Here is a 14908-nt window from a genome sequence, read left to right as displayed (position 1 = left end):
AGAAACGGCTGGGTGAACTGGACTTGTTCAGCTTGGAGAAGACCAGGTTTCAGGGAAACTAAGAGCAGCCTACAAGGAGGTGACAAAGAAACCAGAGCCAGGCTCTTCACAGAGGTTTATGGGAAGAGAATGAGAGACCATGATCATAAATTGAAACAGGGAAAGTTTCAACTGTATATAAGGAAAAAAAATCACTATGAGGATACTCTGGCATTGGGTCAGGATGGCCAGGGAGGTTATGAAATCTCTATCCTTGGAGGTTTTCAAGATCTGACTGGATGAAGCCCTGAGAAACCTTTCCTGAATTCAATTTTGACCTTGTTTTGAGCAGAAACTTGGACTAGACGACCTCCCAAGGTCCTCCCTGTTATCGCATGTTACGACTGTAATTTGGTCTATTCTGCCTGGAGAGCGATTTGGGAATCCTGTTAGATAACTACTTCAACATGTGCTGTAATGTAACGCTACAGCGAAAAGCAACGGTTGGATGTTATTGGGCCAGTGCTGGTAAGCAGCCCCGCACAAAACTTGCCACCTTTGCGGAGTGGAATTCCCAAAATTGAAGCAGCCAGTTGCAAGCGACCATCGCTCCCTCATGACCAGCCCATGAAGTCTGAAGGCACTGCTGCTTGACGGAGCCCTCCTGTGTCTCCTGAGCTGCTACTTTTGCTATGTAAGTGGAGAGAAGGACAACTGGATTTTTTCTGCATAAACAAGGAACAGTCCTGCACATGCTATGCAGCACTTCAGAAGGATGTTTGTATCACCCAAAACTACAGCATCCCCTTACATTTATACAGCAAAAAGGCATTGCACTACTGGGATGAGAGGGAGCACTTCGGAGCTTGCAGGCAAAGATATAGCAAGATTCAATAACTGGAGGCTTTAAGTTAGACAATGTGAAATTAAAAATAAAAATAAAGTTAAAAAATGTCACAGCTTCTCTGGAGTGAAGCTGAATTCTCCCTTGCTGCCAGTCCAAAGCACTGGCTATGCTTTACTGCAGAGCAGTTGGCCAGCATAGGTACCTGTTGGATCATTACTCAAGGGACCAGGATTTGCAGGTGTGCTCGCACTGTAAGGATAATAACTTCTTCTGCAGTTCTCTACTTTAAGCACTTTTCCTTTCCTGACTGACTTGGAGTTGTTCTGGAATATTTATGAATGGCTGAAACCTTTTAGACAACTCCACATCGATAAAGAAAAGCCGTTTTGCAGCAGCTGAGGGAATATTGTACTTCCTTAACCACACAAAAATGTAGCCAGAGGTTACGTGAACAGAGCATCAGCACAGGTGTGCTGGAGCAGCAGGACCGCGACCTGCATTGCTGACGCGGAAGGCCGAGGAGGCAGTAGATAAACCCATTTGACCCAGATAACAACTCTTCTGGTGTGTTTTGCTGCACTTGCTTGTTAACTGAGACCCATTAAGGTGAATTAGCCAGATTCACATCTCATACAAATGCCATCATGATAAAGCTCAAGGCCTCAGATAAATTCAAATTCCTTGTTTTTAAATAGAATTCACAGTATTTCTTTTTCTATTATGTGAAATCCCCAACCCTAACATCATTTGAGAAGTGTTTTTTTTAAGCCCTACGGTAAGTGATGCAACTATTGACTCATTGCTGGTTTGGGTTTTGACACCAGAGGACTGTGCTGACCAGACAGCAACCTGCCAGACTATGACTTCTTTGTTTCTTCGATAACAACTTGATCGGAAGAAATGGAATTATAGCCTCATCCTTTAATTTAATAATTTCTCATATTGTAATTTTGTACTTAAAACTAACTTTATATTCCTAGGTGAAAAAGTTTTGGGGTTTTTTTCCCTAAGGAGACAATGTGTTTCTCTTTAGCAGTTTTATACACAAAAATATACATTGATAAGAAGTCTCCAAGTTGTTTTAAACAGATGATGTAGCGATTCCCCAATCACTTTAGAAAAAGCAGAGAGACATATATATCACTATGTTGAAAAAGTTAGAGCATGAGTGGTATAATTTGCATATTATAGTTAACTCAGACCTAAACTGCTTTTTGACAATAAATATCAAAGAGTATATGTTAGATAAATAAAATAATGTTAAACAAATAAATGTGTTAGACAAATAAAAGTGTTTCCTGCCCTTTATGGAAAACAAACAGCTAAAAAAGAGGAGGAAACAAATACAGTTCTTGCAATATACTATTATTTACGGCTCTGTTATATGCAGATATATGTAAAGCATACTGGATACTCACACATACTGAGAAATAAACAAGCCATTACACACCAACAGATCACGAATCCAGGAGGAGTAAGCTATGGGTTACTGCTTCTTATGTGTACCTTGGGTATGAATTCATCCCTGACTGCACACCCATGGAACATAGTTTGCTGGATTAATACCCTCTTAGGTGCATAACCACTCCCCAGCACTGATTTTTTCATACCTTTACTTATTTAGCAGCAGAAGACGGACAGAGACAGCCAGACACAATGGCATTCCAAAGGGCAACATCTTCGGATGCAAGGACAGAGCCAAGGGCAGAGTGCTGGAAAATGTAAGATAGCTGAGTACAGCAGTGACGGCAGTGAAAACATGATGGTAATGCACTTGACAGGAGGCGGCAATATCATCTGTATCACACATAATGCTTTCACTCTACCATAAACCTCTTTAAAAATTAATTACAAAAGTTCTTTACACTATTCAGACACCTTCTCTTTCGATAGCCGGGTACAGGGTGTGCCATATAGTTTTCTCTCTGCCATGCTGAGCCTACTGCCCTTTTGTGTTTTACTCTGTGAAGTTTTTTTGTGACAATATCCAATTGCCTTACACCTTGCAGATCATTGCTCTGCCCTTATCCTTTAGCGGAGCGGCAAGAGGTTTTCAGATTCCCGTTACACATCTCCCACTGACCATCTACTATTACCACCTTAACGAGAAATCACTTGTTGAAAGGTGATTAAGTGGTTACAGTCCAGCACAAGGTTGCAAGCTCATTATACTACTTCCCCCTCCAATATTAAGCAATAGCGATAAGCATCCATCCGAGAGTCTTAGCTGATATGAATCAGAGCATTTCCACTATTTCAACAGGGTTACCTTGGTTTACATGACATTTAGCTTAAAAGCGTTTACCATTAGGCTAATTTAGATTCCAGCCTTTGGTTAAAGTGGGCTTCTGTGTGCCACCCTTTTCGCATAGAAACTCAGGATAATCAAGGAAGGTTCTTTTCTATTCTTTATTATTCTTTTAATCATCAGGGACAGGATGCTTTAAAGAAAATTACTGAATTATCTCTAAACAAGCTGGGGTTTTTTGGTAGCACTCATGATGTGAGAATTGGGTTTGTGTTTCCCCTCAGAGCACTGAGGTTTACTGTAAAGCTACTCTGGCTCTGGATTTATGTACCATTTACAGAGGAAGATCTATCCACTTAAACCTTCCAGTTTAGGTTTTGCTGAGTCAGTTTTACATATCAGGCTGTTTTAAAAAAAAGGAAAGCAAAACAAAAGGAAAAGTAAGCTTCAAATACTATGGGACCAGAGGTAGTTCACAGCTTCTTAAACAGTTTTTGTTCTTAAAGCAAACCCCTACATTTCTTTTCCCGCATCAGGTCTCCGCTGTGATCTGTTCCCACTAAACCAGAAGCAGTCTTTGCAGCCGTCCAGTTAGGGCTGTGGATTTCAAGACAATCTCCCAAATAAGTGTCACAGAACGAAACAGACCGAGATAAGCTGTTACAGCACATTTGTAAACAAGAAAAAGCCAAACCGAGCTGCCTGTTATCATAGAGACATATAGCAGGAATACAAAACTGCTGTGAAAAAAAGCCCGGCAGTGTGATTCAGGACATACCACTCTGGGGGAATGATATTGTGGCTGTACTTAGGTTTGGAAGAAAATATTCTGAGAGGTTCTCTTGCTGCCACATACTCTATTTTAATTCTGGGGCTCATCCTCTAATGTCATATATATTCTGAGTAGTAAAGGAACCACCTGATGTCCAGCTTCATTTCAGGGAAAGGGAGGGCATAGGTATGATGGGCACTAGAAGACAAGTTTGGATGTACTCAGATTACTGGGAGATAGTTCAGAGGAGAGACACCTTGAAAGGTCAGTGTCAAGAACGCAGCATGCTAATGATGCTAATGATATAAACAACACCCAAGATAGTTAGCTCTTGGTTTGGTGAAGCACTTATGTACATGTCGTACTTGAAGCACCTGAGCAGTTGTATTCATTTCAGCCAGGATGCCTACAGCCAGGCTTATACCTCACCAGACAGGAGCTCCAACATTGCAGAATGACAGAAACTGATTTTTCATGGCATTTTTATCCACACTCTTTAAATGCAAAGATTAGTGCATCTTCCTTTTATAAAATTGCCTTCTGCTGGTGTTCATTCTTCTGCTTCCAGGCTAGTCTGATTCACGGCACGAGAAAAGCTTTTCCAAAGGACTCAGTAACTCCTTTTCCCCAAAACACAGACGTCATCTGTATATATTTGACCGTATCCCATCTTATCTCAAAAACTGAACAAATCACTTCTGTGCCCCTATTCTCTCATATCCAAAAGGAAAATATTGCCTGAGAAAACAGTATTAGTTTTACTTTTTTTTTGGCATAATAGGACATAATTTATTATTCTGCTTATGATCACTGACAAAGTCCCAGAAAAATGCAAAGCTTGCTGTTTTGAGATCTTACGCTGATTGTAACTTATCATGTCATAGGCCCTTTTAGCACCAGAGACATCATTCCGGCTTAGTAATCCCTTCAGAGAATTCCTTCCAACAAATATAGACAACTTCCATCATGATGAGAAAAATCCTTTCCCCTAAAACTGTTTATCATCCAAGAATAAATAGCAATGAAAAGAATGGCTTTCCGAGACTTAAGGGGTCATAATCCATTTATCAGGAAGATACTACTACAAGTATTGTACATAAGCCACTTACTCTTTCCAGTGTCTTACAGTCATCTGAATGTCAGTTTAAAATAAAAAAAAATTTAAAAAAGAAGAAGAAGTTATAATGCTATATAACAGACAGCTGTCCTAGTGGGCACTGGGAACACAGAATGACTCGCATTGCTGAGCCGTGCAGTCATTGCCAAAGGAATGATGAGCTCACATTTCATTCCGATTCACATACTCGCTGTGGTCAGACCGTGAGGCTCACCCTCCCTCGGCCAACTGACGCCCCCCGCCCTGCCTCGACACCAGATCTGGCTCGTTAACATGTCTGGAATGAGCGCGAGCCTACCTCTCAGCTGGCAAGCCCAAGAGGCGTACTTGGATTCCCAGGTTGGAAGATTATCTCATTCAAGCGCAGTTCTCCCAAAGATATATAAGCAAAGCGAGCGTGGTGGTCCCTGCAGAGCTGGCTCGAGCACCTGGGAGTTTCAGCCACACGGGAGTACAACCTTCAAACGCTGGCAAATATGATGACGATGAAAGTAGAAGAGCTGGTAGGTACAACCTTCTTTCATTTATTCATAATTACTTTTCTTTGTAGACTGCCATTACACCGGGCAGAGAGAGACAACCTTTGTGGATCGTTGAGGTGATCTGACAGGTTACCAGCACTGCTGTGCGCTAGGAGCAAAACATCTATATACTACAGGTTATCCTACTATTATTCTCACTTTAACTTTTCCTTGGGAAGGGGGCTCACCACTGATACAACTCCATAGCTGTTTGGATTTTGCATCAGAACACAGTTCACCAGGAAGAAGAGACTGACCAAAATTTAGCTATTTTCCTTTGACCTTGATTTTCTTTTTTTTTTTTTACAAGCTATTAAGTTTATGATCACACTGAGTAATTCCAATCCAGTAAGGGACTGGGAGGAGATATCAATGCAGAGAAACCAAAGTATTTTTCAAATCTAAACTAACAGTTTAGTATAAATATTATTTTCTAATAATAAACTAACAGTTCCTACACCCACTGCTGTTCATGGCATAACAAGTCTTTGAAAAATAGTGTCTAAACTAGACCACAAGTAATGGGACATTCCACTGCAGAGTTTGGACTAAGAACGTCTGATTGATCAATAAACTGGGAAAACAGGAATGATCCAGTAAAACCCTGGAACAGAAACCACTTTTTTTCCCTGATGGCTATGCTAAGATGCAACTGCCATACAGCCTAACTAGTTAATGCTGTCTTAAATTCTTTGGCAAGGCCCTGGAAGTTTCTCTAGTGTTAAACTTTATAAGAAACACAATTTTACAAGGTGATTGAATGAAAAGGCAGTCTAGGACACATGAATTTACTGAACCACTCTCAAAATACACAGCAGCCACTACTAAGTTTAACAAGTTATCTCTTTGTACACACTTAATCGAGCATCAGAAATATTTCCAAAAGCTATTGAAAGCTGTGCTGCTGCACATAGCTTCTGCGCAGGAACTACCTTCTGCTATTTTGCTGAGTGCTATAAATGGGGACTTTGGTACTGACAGTGATGGGTAAAACCAGCCTTGAAATTACTCAGCAACCTGATTTAACTGCACTGGATGTGCTTTGTTAAAACTGCAAGGTCTCAAGGGAGAAAGCCTCTCCTCCCACTGCTCAGTTCCCCTGCACAACACCCGCAGGGTGCTGGTGGCTGGTCGGGGTGGCTCTTTCCACCACAGCCTTTTGCAGCCTTCTGAAGGCTCTGGACATGCTGGCAAGTGAACAAACAAGAAAACCCCAAACAAAAAAGATGGTCTTCCCAACTCACCTGCTTTTGTCAGCACAGCAGCACCTCGGCCCCAGCCAAGCGGGGAGTTTGACTGTGAGGTGGCCTCATGGATCTTGACCCAAGCCCCGAAGATGCCAAGGTGGGGGGTTGCTGTGTGGACGCAGGAGATGTGCCTGCAAGCAAGATTGCTCTAGCCATTCGCATAGACAGTTAATCCAGGCACAGGCTGAATGGGGTCTGCACTCTGTCTGTCACACACTCCTAGAGCAGGACAGGAATGACATGTAATTAGCCTCCAGGTAATCCATGTTCCCAGGGGTGGCTACTGCAGTCATGAAACTGCTGCTTGTATTATACCACGCTTGCTTTTACAGGTGACTGGGAAGAAAGCTGACGATAAAGAGACTGGCAGTTTCCTCCCTGAGGACTTCAAAAATGGAGAGTATGAAGCTGCTGTAAGATTAGAGAAGCAGGAGGACCTGAAGACAGTCTCTGAACACTCACTGACCCGAGGTGATCTGGCTTATGAGAAGGAGAAAAAACTAGAAGCAGAGGTAGGCTCTTAGGTTTTGTGCTTGGCTTTTTATCATCCTGTGTGCACTTTCTGCTGCAGCCCCTGACGTTTTGCCTCTTTCTAAATTAGAAATACATGCATGGTGAGCTAGAGAAACCCTTGGGAGATCACTACCAAAGGAGGCTGGTCTAAAGTCCATTGAAGGCCATGGAGATCTGCTGGCTCCTGTAGCCTAGGGGTGCAGGCAGAATGCTGTGAAGCAGAACCCCAAACTCCCGCTATAATGTCTGACCGAAACCCTGGGGGCTCCCTCCTGCCCAGAGTCACCTGCTGCTAGCTGTCAGTAAGGGGGGAACCAACATAGCCAGTAAGACACCTTCAGCTTGCACGCCTAATGACTGCCACCAAAAATAACGAACCCAAGACAGATGTAAGAGTGCATTTCTGAAGCCAGAAGCCATTCATGGCCAGAAGCCATGAAAATATTATTTTATGAAAACACTGCATTATGCTTACTAGCACATTTGGAAAAAACAATTACACATGAAAGTGATACTGGTCTACAGAAAAGTACCATTTTGTATTCCTGGAGCATGACATTTCTCCCTATATCCCCAAGAACTGATGCTTTTTTCCCCCCAAAATACAGTAGCTGTAATGTCTTAAATTCTTTGGTGAATAAGCAACCAACTGGCCTAAAAATTTAAAGGGATTTGGGAACGAAAAAGTTTAACTAGCATAAGACTTTGTTCTGAAAAAAGAAGGGTAGGAAAGTGAGCCTCATAAATATTAAAATAAACACCATTGACCTTCACCTTCAACAGGGAGATCATGACTTGCTACAGAGGTTTTTTGAGTTCCTCCAAAACAGGGTCCTAAGAACCTTTTGGGTTTCCGTTGATCCACAGCCCACTCAGCCAAAATAATTATTTTCCATTAAGTTAATGATCTACTGATCAAACCCTGAACGCAGAGAACAGTAAAAAGAAGTGGTGGAAATAACTTGAATAAGAATTCAGTTGAAAAAAAATGTATACCATATGACAGGGTCTCACCAATTTATTTACCCTTAACGATACCATGGGACAAAATCTGTATTCACCCCGAGTTACCCCTTGTTTGTGAATCCCCCTTCTGAAGTCAGGGACACCTCATGGTACCTGGGATCTTGGCCGTCAGTTCAGGCAACACATTTGCCCTTGGTGGTAGCAGTGCCCCATACTGACTTCATGCAGGGATGCTTTTTACAAGCAGCCTTGAGGAAGTCTTAAACATTTATTGAACTGCCCCTCCAAAGATAATGGGGACATTCTTTGTAGTTTACCAAAATGTAACACTTGCTGGCTGAAATGCTAAGATTGGTATAAACTTTGCTCTTCACTTAAGGGTATATTTTTCATCACAGAGGATTAAGTTACAATAAATCAGGGGCTGCATCATAAAAGTAGTTGAAGAAAAAAATGCTTGGTGGAAGTCAGTTAAAACTGCAGGAGCCTTCTAGCCCTCATAAGCTGCACATGAGGTTTCTTAAGTTGTTGGGCCAGAAGGAACTATAGTGCTGCTCTGACTCCTGGCCTAACACAGACCAAAAATTTATGCTATCTATCCCACAACATATGGCTGAAGCAGCATTTAGGAAGAGGTCCAACGGTGTATGAAAAACTATAGATGATGTAGAATTTCTCACACACTTAGTAGCTTATCCTGGTGGTCAATTAGCCCTAGCTGTAAAAAAAAAGACATCTTATTTCAAAGTTCATCCAGTCTTAACTGAATTCAGCTGAATAGTAGCACACACTGTCCTGCCACTTTGAAGGGGAGAGGTGGTCACACTCAGCTCAACTTATGGGCTTTCCTCATTTGTTTCAGCTGAAGAAGAAGAAATTAGAGGAGAGGTCAAAACTTGAAAACTTGGAGGATCTTGAAAAAATTATTGAGCTGAAGAAGAAGAAAAAATGCAAGAAAGTGAAAGCTCCCGTTTTAAAGAAACCCGAACCAGAAGTTATTGTAAGTTATTTCGAAGTACCTTCTGGGAAAGCATTGATGGGGTTTTGCGCCACATGCATTTACGCCCTGTATATTTCTTTCCATCAGACAGGACCAGTGGATATACCCACATTCTTTAGAGCTGCGTTGGAGAATAAGTTGCCAGTAATTGAAAAATACCTGTCAGACAAAGGGGATCCAAATGTCTGTGATGAGGTACAATCTTCCTTCTTACTGCAAAGCCTGCTACAGAAGAGAGGTTATTACAGAGCAAAAGTAACTTCTACCACTAGGTTTTGTAGCTTCCACACTTTTGAGGAGGAAAAAGGGTGGGGGGAAGTAAGTAAACGCTGGAAGTTTGGTATGCTGAGTCTTCTAGTGATAATGGTGCCATTGGGACCCTTCAAAATAGTATTACCTCAAAAGAATCTTTATATTTAAAAGAAACCTGTTGGTGCCCAGGAGACCCTGATTTTCTGTAGCAGGTGGTCTTCCAACGCTACAGATGAACAGGCAAGAAATTTGTCTGCAGAATGACAAAGAAAGTGACGCTGCCTGCCCTCCCACTCCATAATGCATAAGATGCATTTGCAAAACGCAGCGTAGCATGTTGGATGGGGGAACTCAACAGGCATCATTTTAAATTTGAATGCCATACTGCAGATATTTCTCATACCCTTTAAAATGCTGGGTAGGCAGCTCTCAGCTATCAGGATGCTATTAAAATTTAGCAGATTTCAGGTCTCAAAAGTATTAGCTTTTGAAAATGAATCAGCATAAAGTATGTATTTGCCATCATCCTAGGGAGGCGGGGAGAAAAGATTTAAAGATATCTCTTTGTCCCATATTTAATATCTGACTTTGCACTGTTTTAATTGCCAGTACAAACGCACTGCATTGCACAGGGCATGCTCTGAAGGACATCTAGAGGTGGTGAAAATGTTGGTGGAGGCTGGAGCCCGGCTTGAACAGAAAGACATGGTATGCACATCAACTTACACTGCTTTCAAAAAACTGCTCATTGTTTTGTAAGTGTCAAGAGAAGCACTTACAGAAGTGCTTCTTATAGAAGAGGAGCATTAAAAGGCCTTACAGTGTCTTGTAAGTTTATCCTTAATATAACATTGTGGGGGTGTCTGCCTCCCTTTGCCAGAGTGGTTGCTGGAAACTGCAGGAAGCGGAGGAACACGTTGGCCGGTAGACTGCCACACACAACAAAGCCTAACGTAGGGTAAGAGAGCCGAGGCCAGGCCACCACTTCAGCCTGGTAGCAGGTGGTGGAGATACCACTGTCCCACGCACGTATCCAGGGCTCAGGGCAATGTGTACATTCTCCACTGGGATTTCAAGGCTGCGCTTGGGAGAGACGCCTGCTCCTCCGGAGGGTAGTGGAGTATCAACGGCTTCTGCAGCTGTTTTTTTGCCTCTCTGCTCCCACCTCTTCGTCCCTTTGCTAAACAGTTGGAACCAGCCAGCCTTGCTCCCCCTCGCTTAACCCAGCAGTGCTCATGGAGAGCGTAAGAAACAGGAGGAACAACAGGCAGAGCGAGACCTTCAAGGGACATTCCACCCCTCCTGGCAGAGCTGAGCACAGAGAAACTGAATCTTGTAGGGGATTCACTAATTCACTTTGTGGATCTGCATAAGTTTGTTTTTTTTTTTAAAAAAAGAGAACTATTCTCTCCCTTGAGCTTCATTTTCTATGCATTTTAGAATCCAAAAGGCATCGAATAAAAAATACTAACTAGCACATACCAGCCAGAAAAATCATACCTGGCTATCTAAAGATGACTTCTAAGTTCACAAATGGATGAAACACATCTTCTCCCACAGCAGCGTTGCCAAGATCTCTGCTTTAAGAGCAATATCCAGCAAGTGTGAAGAGTGAGAAACTTGCAGTACTAAAGAAATTAGGGCAAAACAAGAAAAGCTGTTACTAGAAACAACTCTGATCACGGTGAAGTGCTCTAGGTTAAATTGCATGAAAATTATTTTGGATTAATTTAGAAATTTGATCAAAATGGTTTAATTTTTTTAAAAATATAATGATGAATTAAATTACTTTCCCTTTGTTTTCCTGCTGCAGCTTGAATCTACAGCCTTGCACTGGGCATGCCGGGGGGGGAACCTGGATGTTCTGAAATTCTTACTGGACAAAGGGATAAACAGAAATGCAAGAGACAAGGTATGTGCTTCTGGGACTCCGCAGCTTTTTGAATTGGAGATGAAAAGCTGACCCTTACTCCAAGTAGATAGTTTTTGGTGGCCATTCTTGAAGCGGTCTTTACCTGTTCCATGCCACTGACTGCTTCCTCCTCCCACCTCTCAGCTGCTCAGCACCCCTTTGCACGTGGCTGTGAGAACGGGTCAGTACGACTGCGGGGAGCACCTCATCGCCTGTGAAGCAGATCTCAACGCCAGAGACAGAGTAAGTACCAACAGCTTCTTACCTGTCAGCTATCGGGTAGCATCAAGCTGCCGTCTGCCTCGATAGTTCCACTTGCCTGTAAAAATCCCCGGCTACGTGGTTGGGGCTGGACTGCGGCGCTGGACCAGCAGGACTGACGCTGTGGTCCATGTCTCCTGCCTCTAGGAAGGAGACACACCGATGCATGACGCCGTGAGGCTGAACCGCTACAAAATGATCAGGCTTCTGATTCTGTATGGAGCGGATCTAACTATAAAGAACTGCGTAAGTAATAGCAAAAAAATGCAGTAATTCAAAACACGTTAGAGTAAGTTTCCCTCCAGAGCAGTTTCACAGGTTTCAAGGCCAGGAGAGACTATTGTGAACAGACTTAATTAGATCACTTTAGAGTTAATTAAAGCAGAGCTGACACAGGGAAAGTATAACTTGGGGGAGGTCAGGGAGAAGAGGAAAAACCAGTACCTCTCCTAAAACCAGAACCCATCAGCTGCAACTTAAAACAACATCACATCTTTCTGTGATTTATTTTAATTACACGTATCATATATTGAAAAGATGTAACGTACAGACACTTGCTGTCTGCACAACTCCAGGGCTTCAACCACCACTGGGACAACAAAGATCTTAGCTTGTCAGAGAAATCTCCTTTCTGTTAAGCCCACAGCCGATGGCGAGGCCAAGCACTGCATCTGGATGACTGGCTGTTAACCTGACCATTGGGCAACAAATCCCCATGGCTCAGCAGAGCTTCAATTTAAGAAGCCCCACGCTTGACTCTTTGCTCATAGCCACTGCAGCAGCAGCAGATGCGTTGCCAGAGCTCTGCGACCCCTTGTTAAAACACAGCACATCACAGCCCCCTTTCCCCCAAACCCAAACCGAGCAGCAGTGGGATGGACAGTGAGTTTTACCAATGCCAGTCAATGTTTTTGATTGGCAATCAGTCAAAACTTAAGGGGGCAGGGAAGAAACCAGTCACTGCAGCACTTTGCGCTCCCTACTCTCTGCCCACGCTCCCTGAAGCAGGGCCACTCCCGGCATTATCCCTCATCAGGGTATGGAAACAATGAAAGGTACAGCCCCAAAGGCCAAAGACTTGCTCTCTCAGGCTTTGTCTGCACACAAAAGTTGCTCCTGTTTAATTTAGATGCGGTTCACAACCTAATTAAACCAGTACAAACTCTTACCTGCCTGAATTCTCCATTAAAGAGAAGAGTGGCTTATTGAGGTTTCATCTAAATGTATTTCTAATCAGTTTAAACTAGATCAAAAGAAACACCTGCATGCTCTGCTAGTCACGGTATTTGCTAACATGGCTTAAACCCACTGAAACACAGGGAGGTGTCATCTTGAGTCTGAACAGGGCTGGGACTAGATCTGTAGAGCAAAAGGACTCAGATCTCAGGGAGGCGAGGGTTAGTCTGACCTTGCACATGCAGAAGGGTCTCGCATCAGGCAGATGCACTGTACAAATATTTAGGGAAGCATGAAGAACTCCGTAATCACTGGCTGAAATTAAATCTTGCTCCTCTGCTTTTTTAACCAGCAAGGGAAAACCCCTATGGATCTTGTTCTTCAGTGGCAGAACGGCACCAAAGAGATATTCAACAGCCTGAAAGACAATTCCTATAAGAGCGTCCATGTAGGCAAGTTCTGAAGAGAGAAACCAGACCACTCTCTTTTTGCTGCTTTTAAATGCTTCATATGAACCTGGAAGAAAATAGCCCTGAACATAGTATTTTTATTGAAAATATTTATGGTACTGGATTATTTGAGGTACCTTCACTGAAAACTGCAAAACAAACATGCAAAGAAATTATTTTAAAAGGTAGGTGGAGTGTTAAAATTCCACTGATTCTAAAATGGCTTTATTTATTACTATTTATTATTTATTTATTTTAAAAGTCATTTTTAATGATTCTCAGTATTGTTGTAGCTTTGTTTTTTATAGAGCTTTACATCCTAATGCAATCTTTGCTAGCAACATAAATCCTTTTGTCTTAGACGGCAGTATTTCCAACTACATTAGCAACTTCCCTCGAGCCTTCCAGTAGCTTTAAATAGCGAATACTTGCAACTGTTGCCTTGTCTCTGCCAAATTCTCACTATTAAAATACGTTAAATGAGTGGCGATATGTGGAAAAGCAATGGAAGAAGGTGTACTGAGGCGCCCAGTGGATTTAAAGAAGCAGTTGAGTAATGGCCTTTAGACAGGGTTTGGCAATCGTGGTTGATAAAGAGCTGAAGGACAAAGCTCCAACCATCACGTAACCGTTTGGACTGCAGGATTCAGATGCAATGTTACGAAGGTGAGGAGACAGTATCAGGAATACGAATTTTTTCAAGCTAGACTACTGTGAAGCCTGATGATTGAAGAATGCAAAAACAGATTATGTATATTTGTAAATTTGTACTGCTTTTTCTGTACATTTTGTACTGATCTATTTCAGATGAAATAAACAGAGTCGTTCTTTTTATTTGCTGGAGTGGATTATGGAGCGGTGAGCATGCACAGGGTAATTCTGAATCCCTTTAAAGAAAGTTCACATCTTGGCCTCTGTAAAATTCCTTAAAAAAAGTCTCAGCTGCCTATAGCAGCTAGCCCTTGAGCTACCTCCCTGCTAGGCAAGGCAGGCACCTCTCCCTTTGCTTTAGCAGAAGCAGAACAATCTCACCTGTACTGCCAGCAGGGCCACCAATGTCCAATTTCACTGGGACATGACACACTGCATTCAGTTAAAATCCCAACACCCCACGCCATGGCCTCCCAGTGAAATACACCACAGGCTCCCACACACCTTCACCAAGCCGTGTCAGTTGGCCTCTAGCCAGCAGGCTTTAAAGTCTGGCCAAAACAATGTCCTGGGCAATGAGATGGGGTTAGGAGTGGGCAGCGATAAATAGTTGTTACTGGAGTGCCGATTTTGGAGACTAAGTGAATTTACAGAAACCCCACAGAGGAGCAAGCAGAAGAAACGCCTATTCTGTCTGCAGCCAGCTCTCCTAGACTGATGCCAACAGCTTTAGACAGATGAGACTTTTCTGACACAAGTACCGTAACTCACGAGTGTCACCTTGCCAGCCACAGGCTTTATTTGTGAACACACTCTTCATAAAAATTACGGCACACCTCTGCTCGCTGCCCTTCTCTGCAAGCCACTACTTCACTACTTGTTTCTGCACAATTACCCGGACACTGGGAGCATGCCTTGCAGGAAATAGAAATGACATCAGTGCTGGCTAACTCAGTTTGTTTATCATCCTAACCGAGAAGCAGTTCAATTGTTCAGG

The 14908-nt window shown here is 42.7% G+C and overlaps 1 protein-coding gene across 1 annotated transcript; it reads left to right on the top strand.

The window, feature by feature from the left end:
• The first annotated feature begins 4355 nt into the window (after window positions 1–4355).
• On the top strand, window positions 4356–14094 carry ANKRD1 (ankyrin repeat domain 1). The gene is made up of 9 exons (XM_075154678.1): window positions 4356–5466; window positions 7064–7243; window positions 9073–9210; window positions 9298–9405; window positions 10072–10170; window positions 11276–11374; window positions 11519–11617; window positions 11783–11881; window positions 13164–14094. The coding sequence occupies exons 1-9, from the start codon at window positions 5440–5442 to the stop codon at window positions 13272–13274; spliced, it is 960 nt and encodes a 319-aa protein (XP_075010779.1). The 5' UTR covers window positions 4356–5439; the 3' UTR covers window positions 13275–14094.
• The last annotated feature ends 814 nt before the right edge of the window (window positions 14095–14908 follow it).

Source organism: Calonectris borealis, chromosome 7 (assembly GCF_964195595.1).
Source record: "Calonectris borealis chromosome 7, bCalBor7.hap1.2, whole genome shotgun sequence".
Classification (NCBI taxonomy): domain Eukaryota; kingdom Metazoa; phylum Chordata; class Aves; order Procellariiformes; family Procellariidae; genus Calonectris; species Calonectris borealis.
Note: the sequence above shows the minus strand (reverse complement) of the source record. Positions and strands in the feature narration are given on the sequence as shown.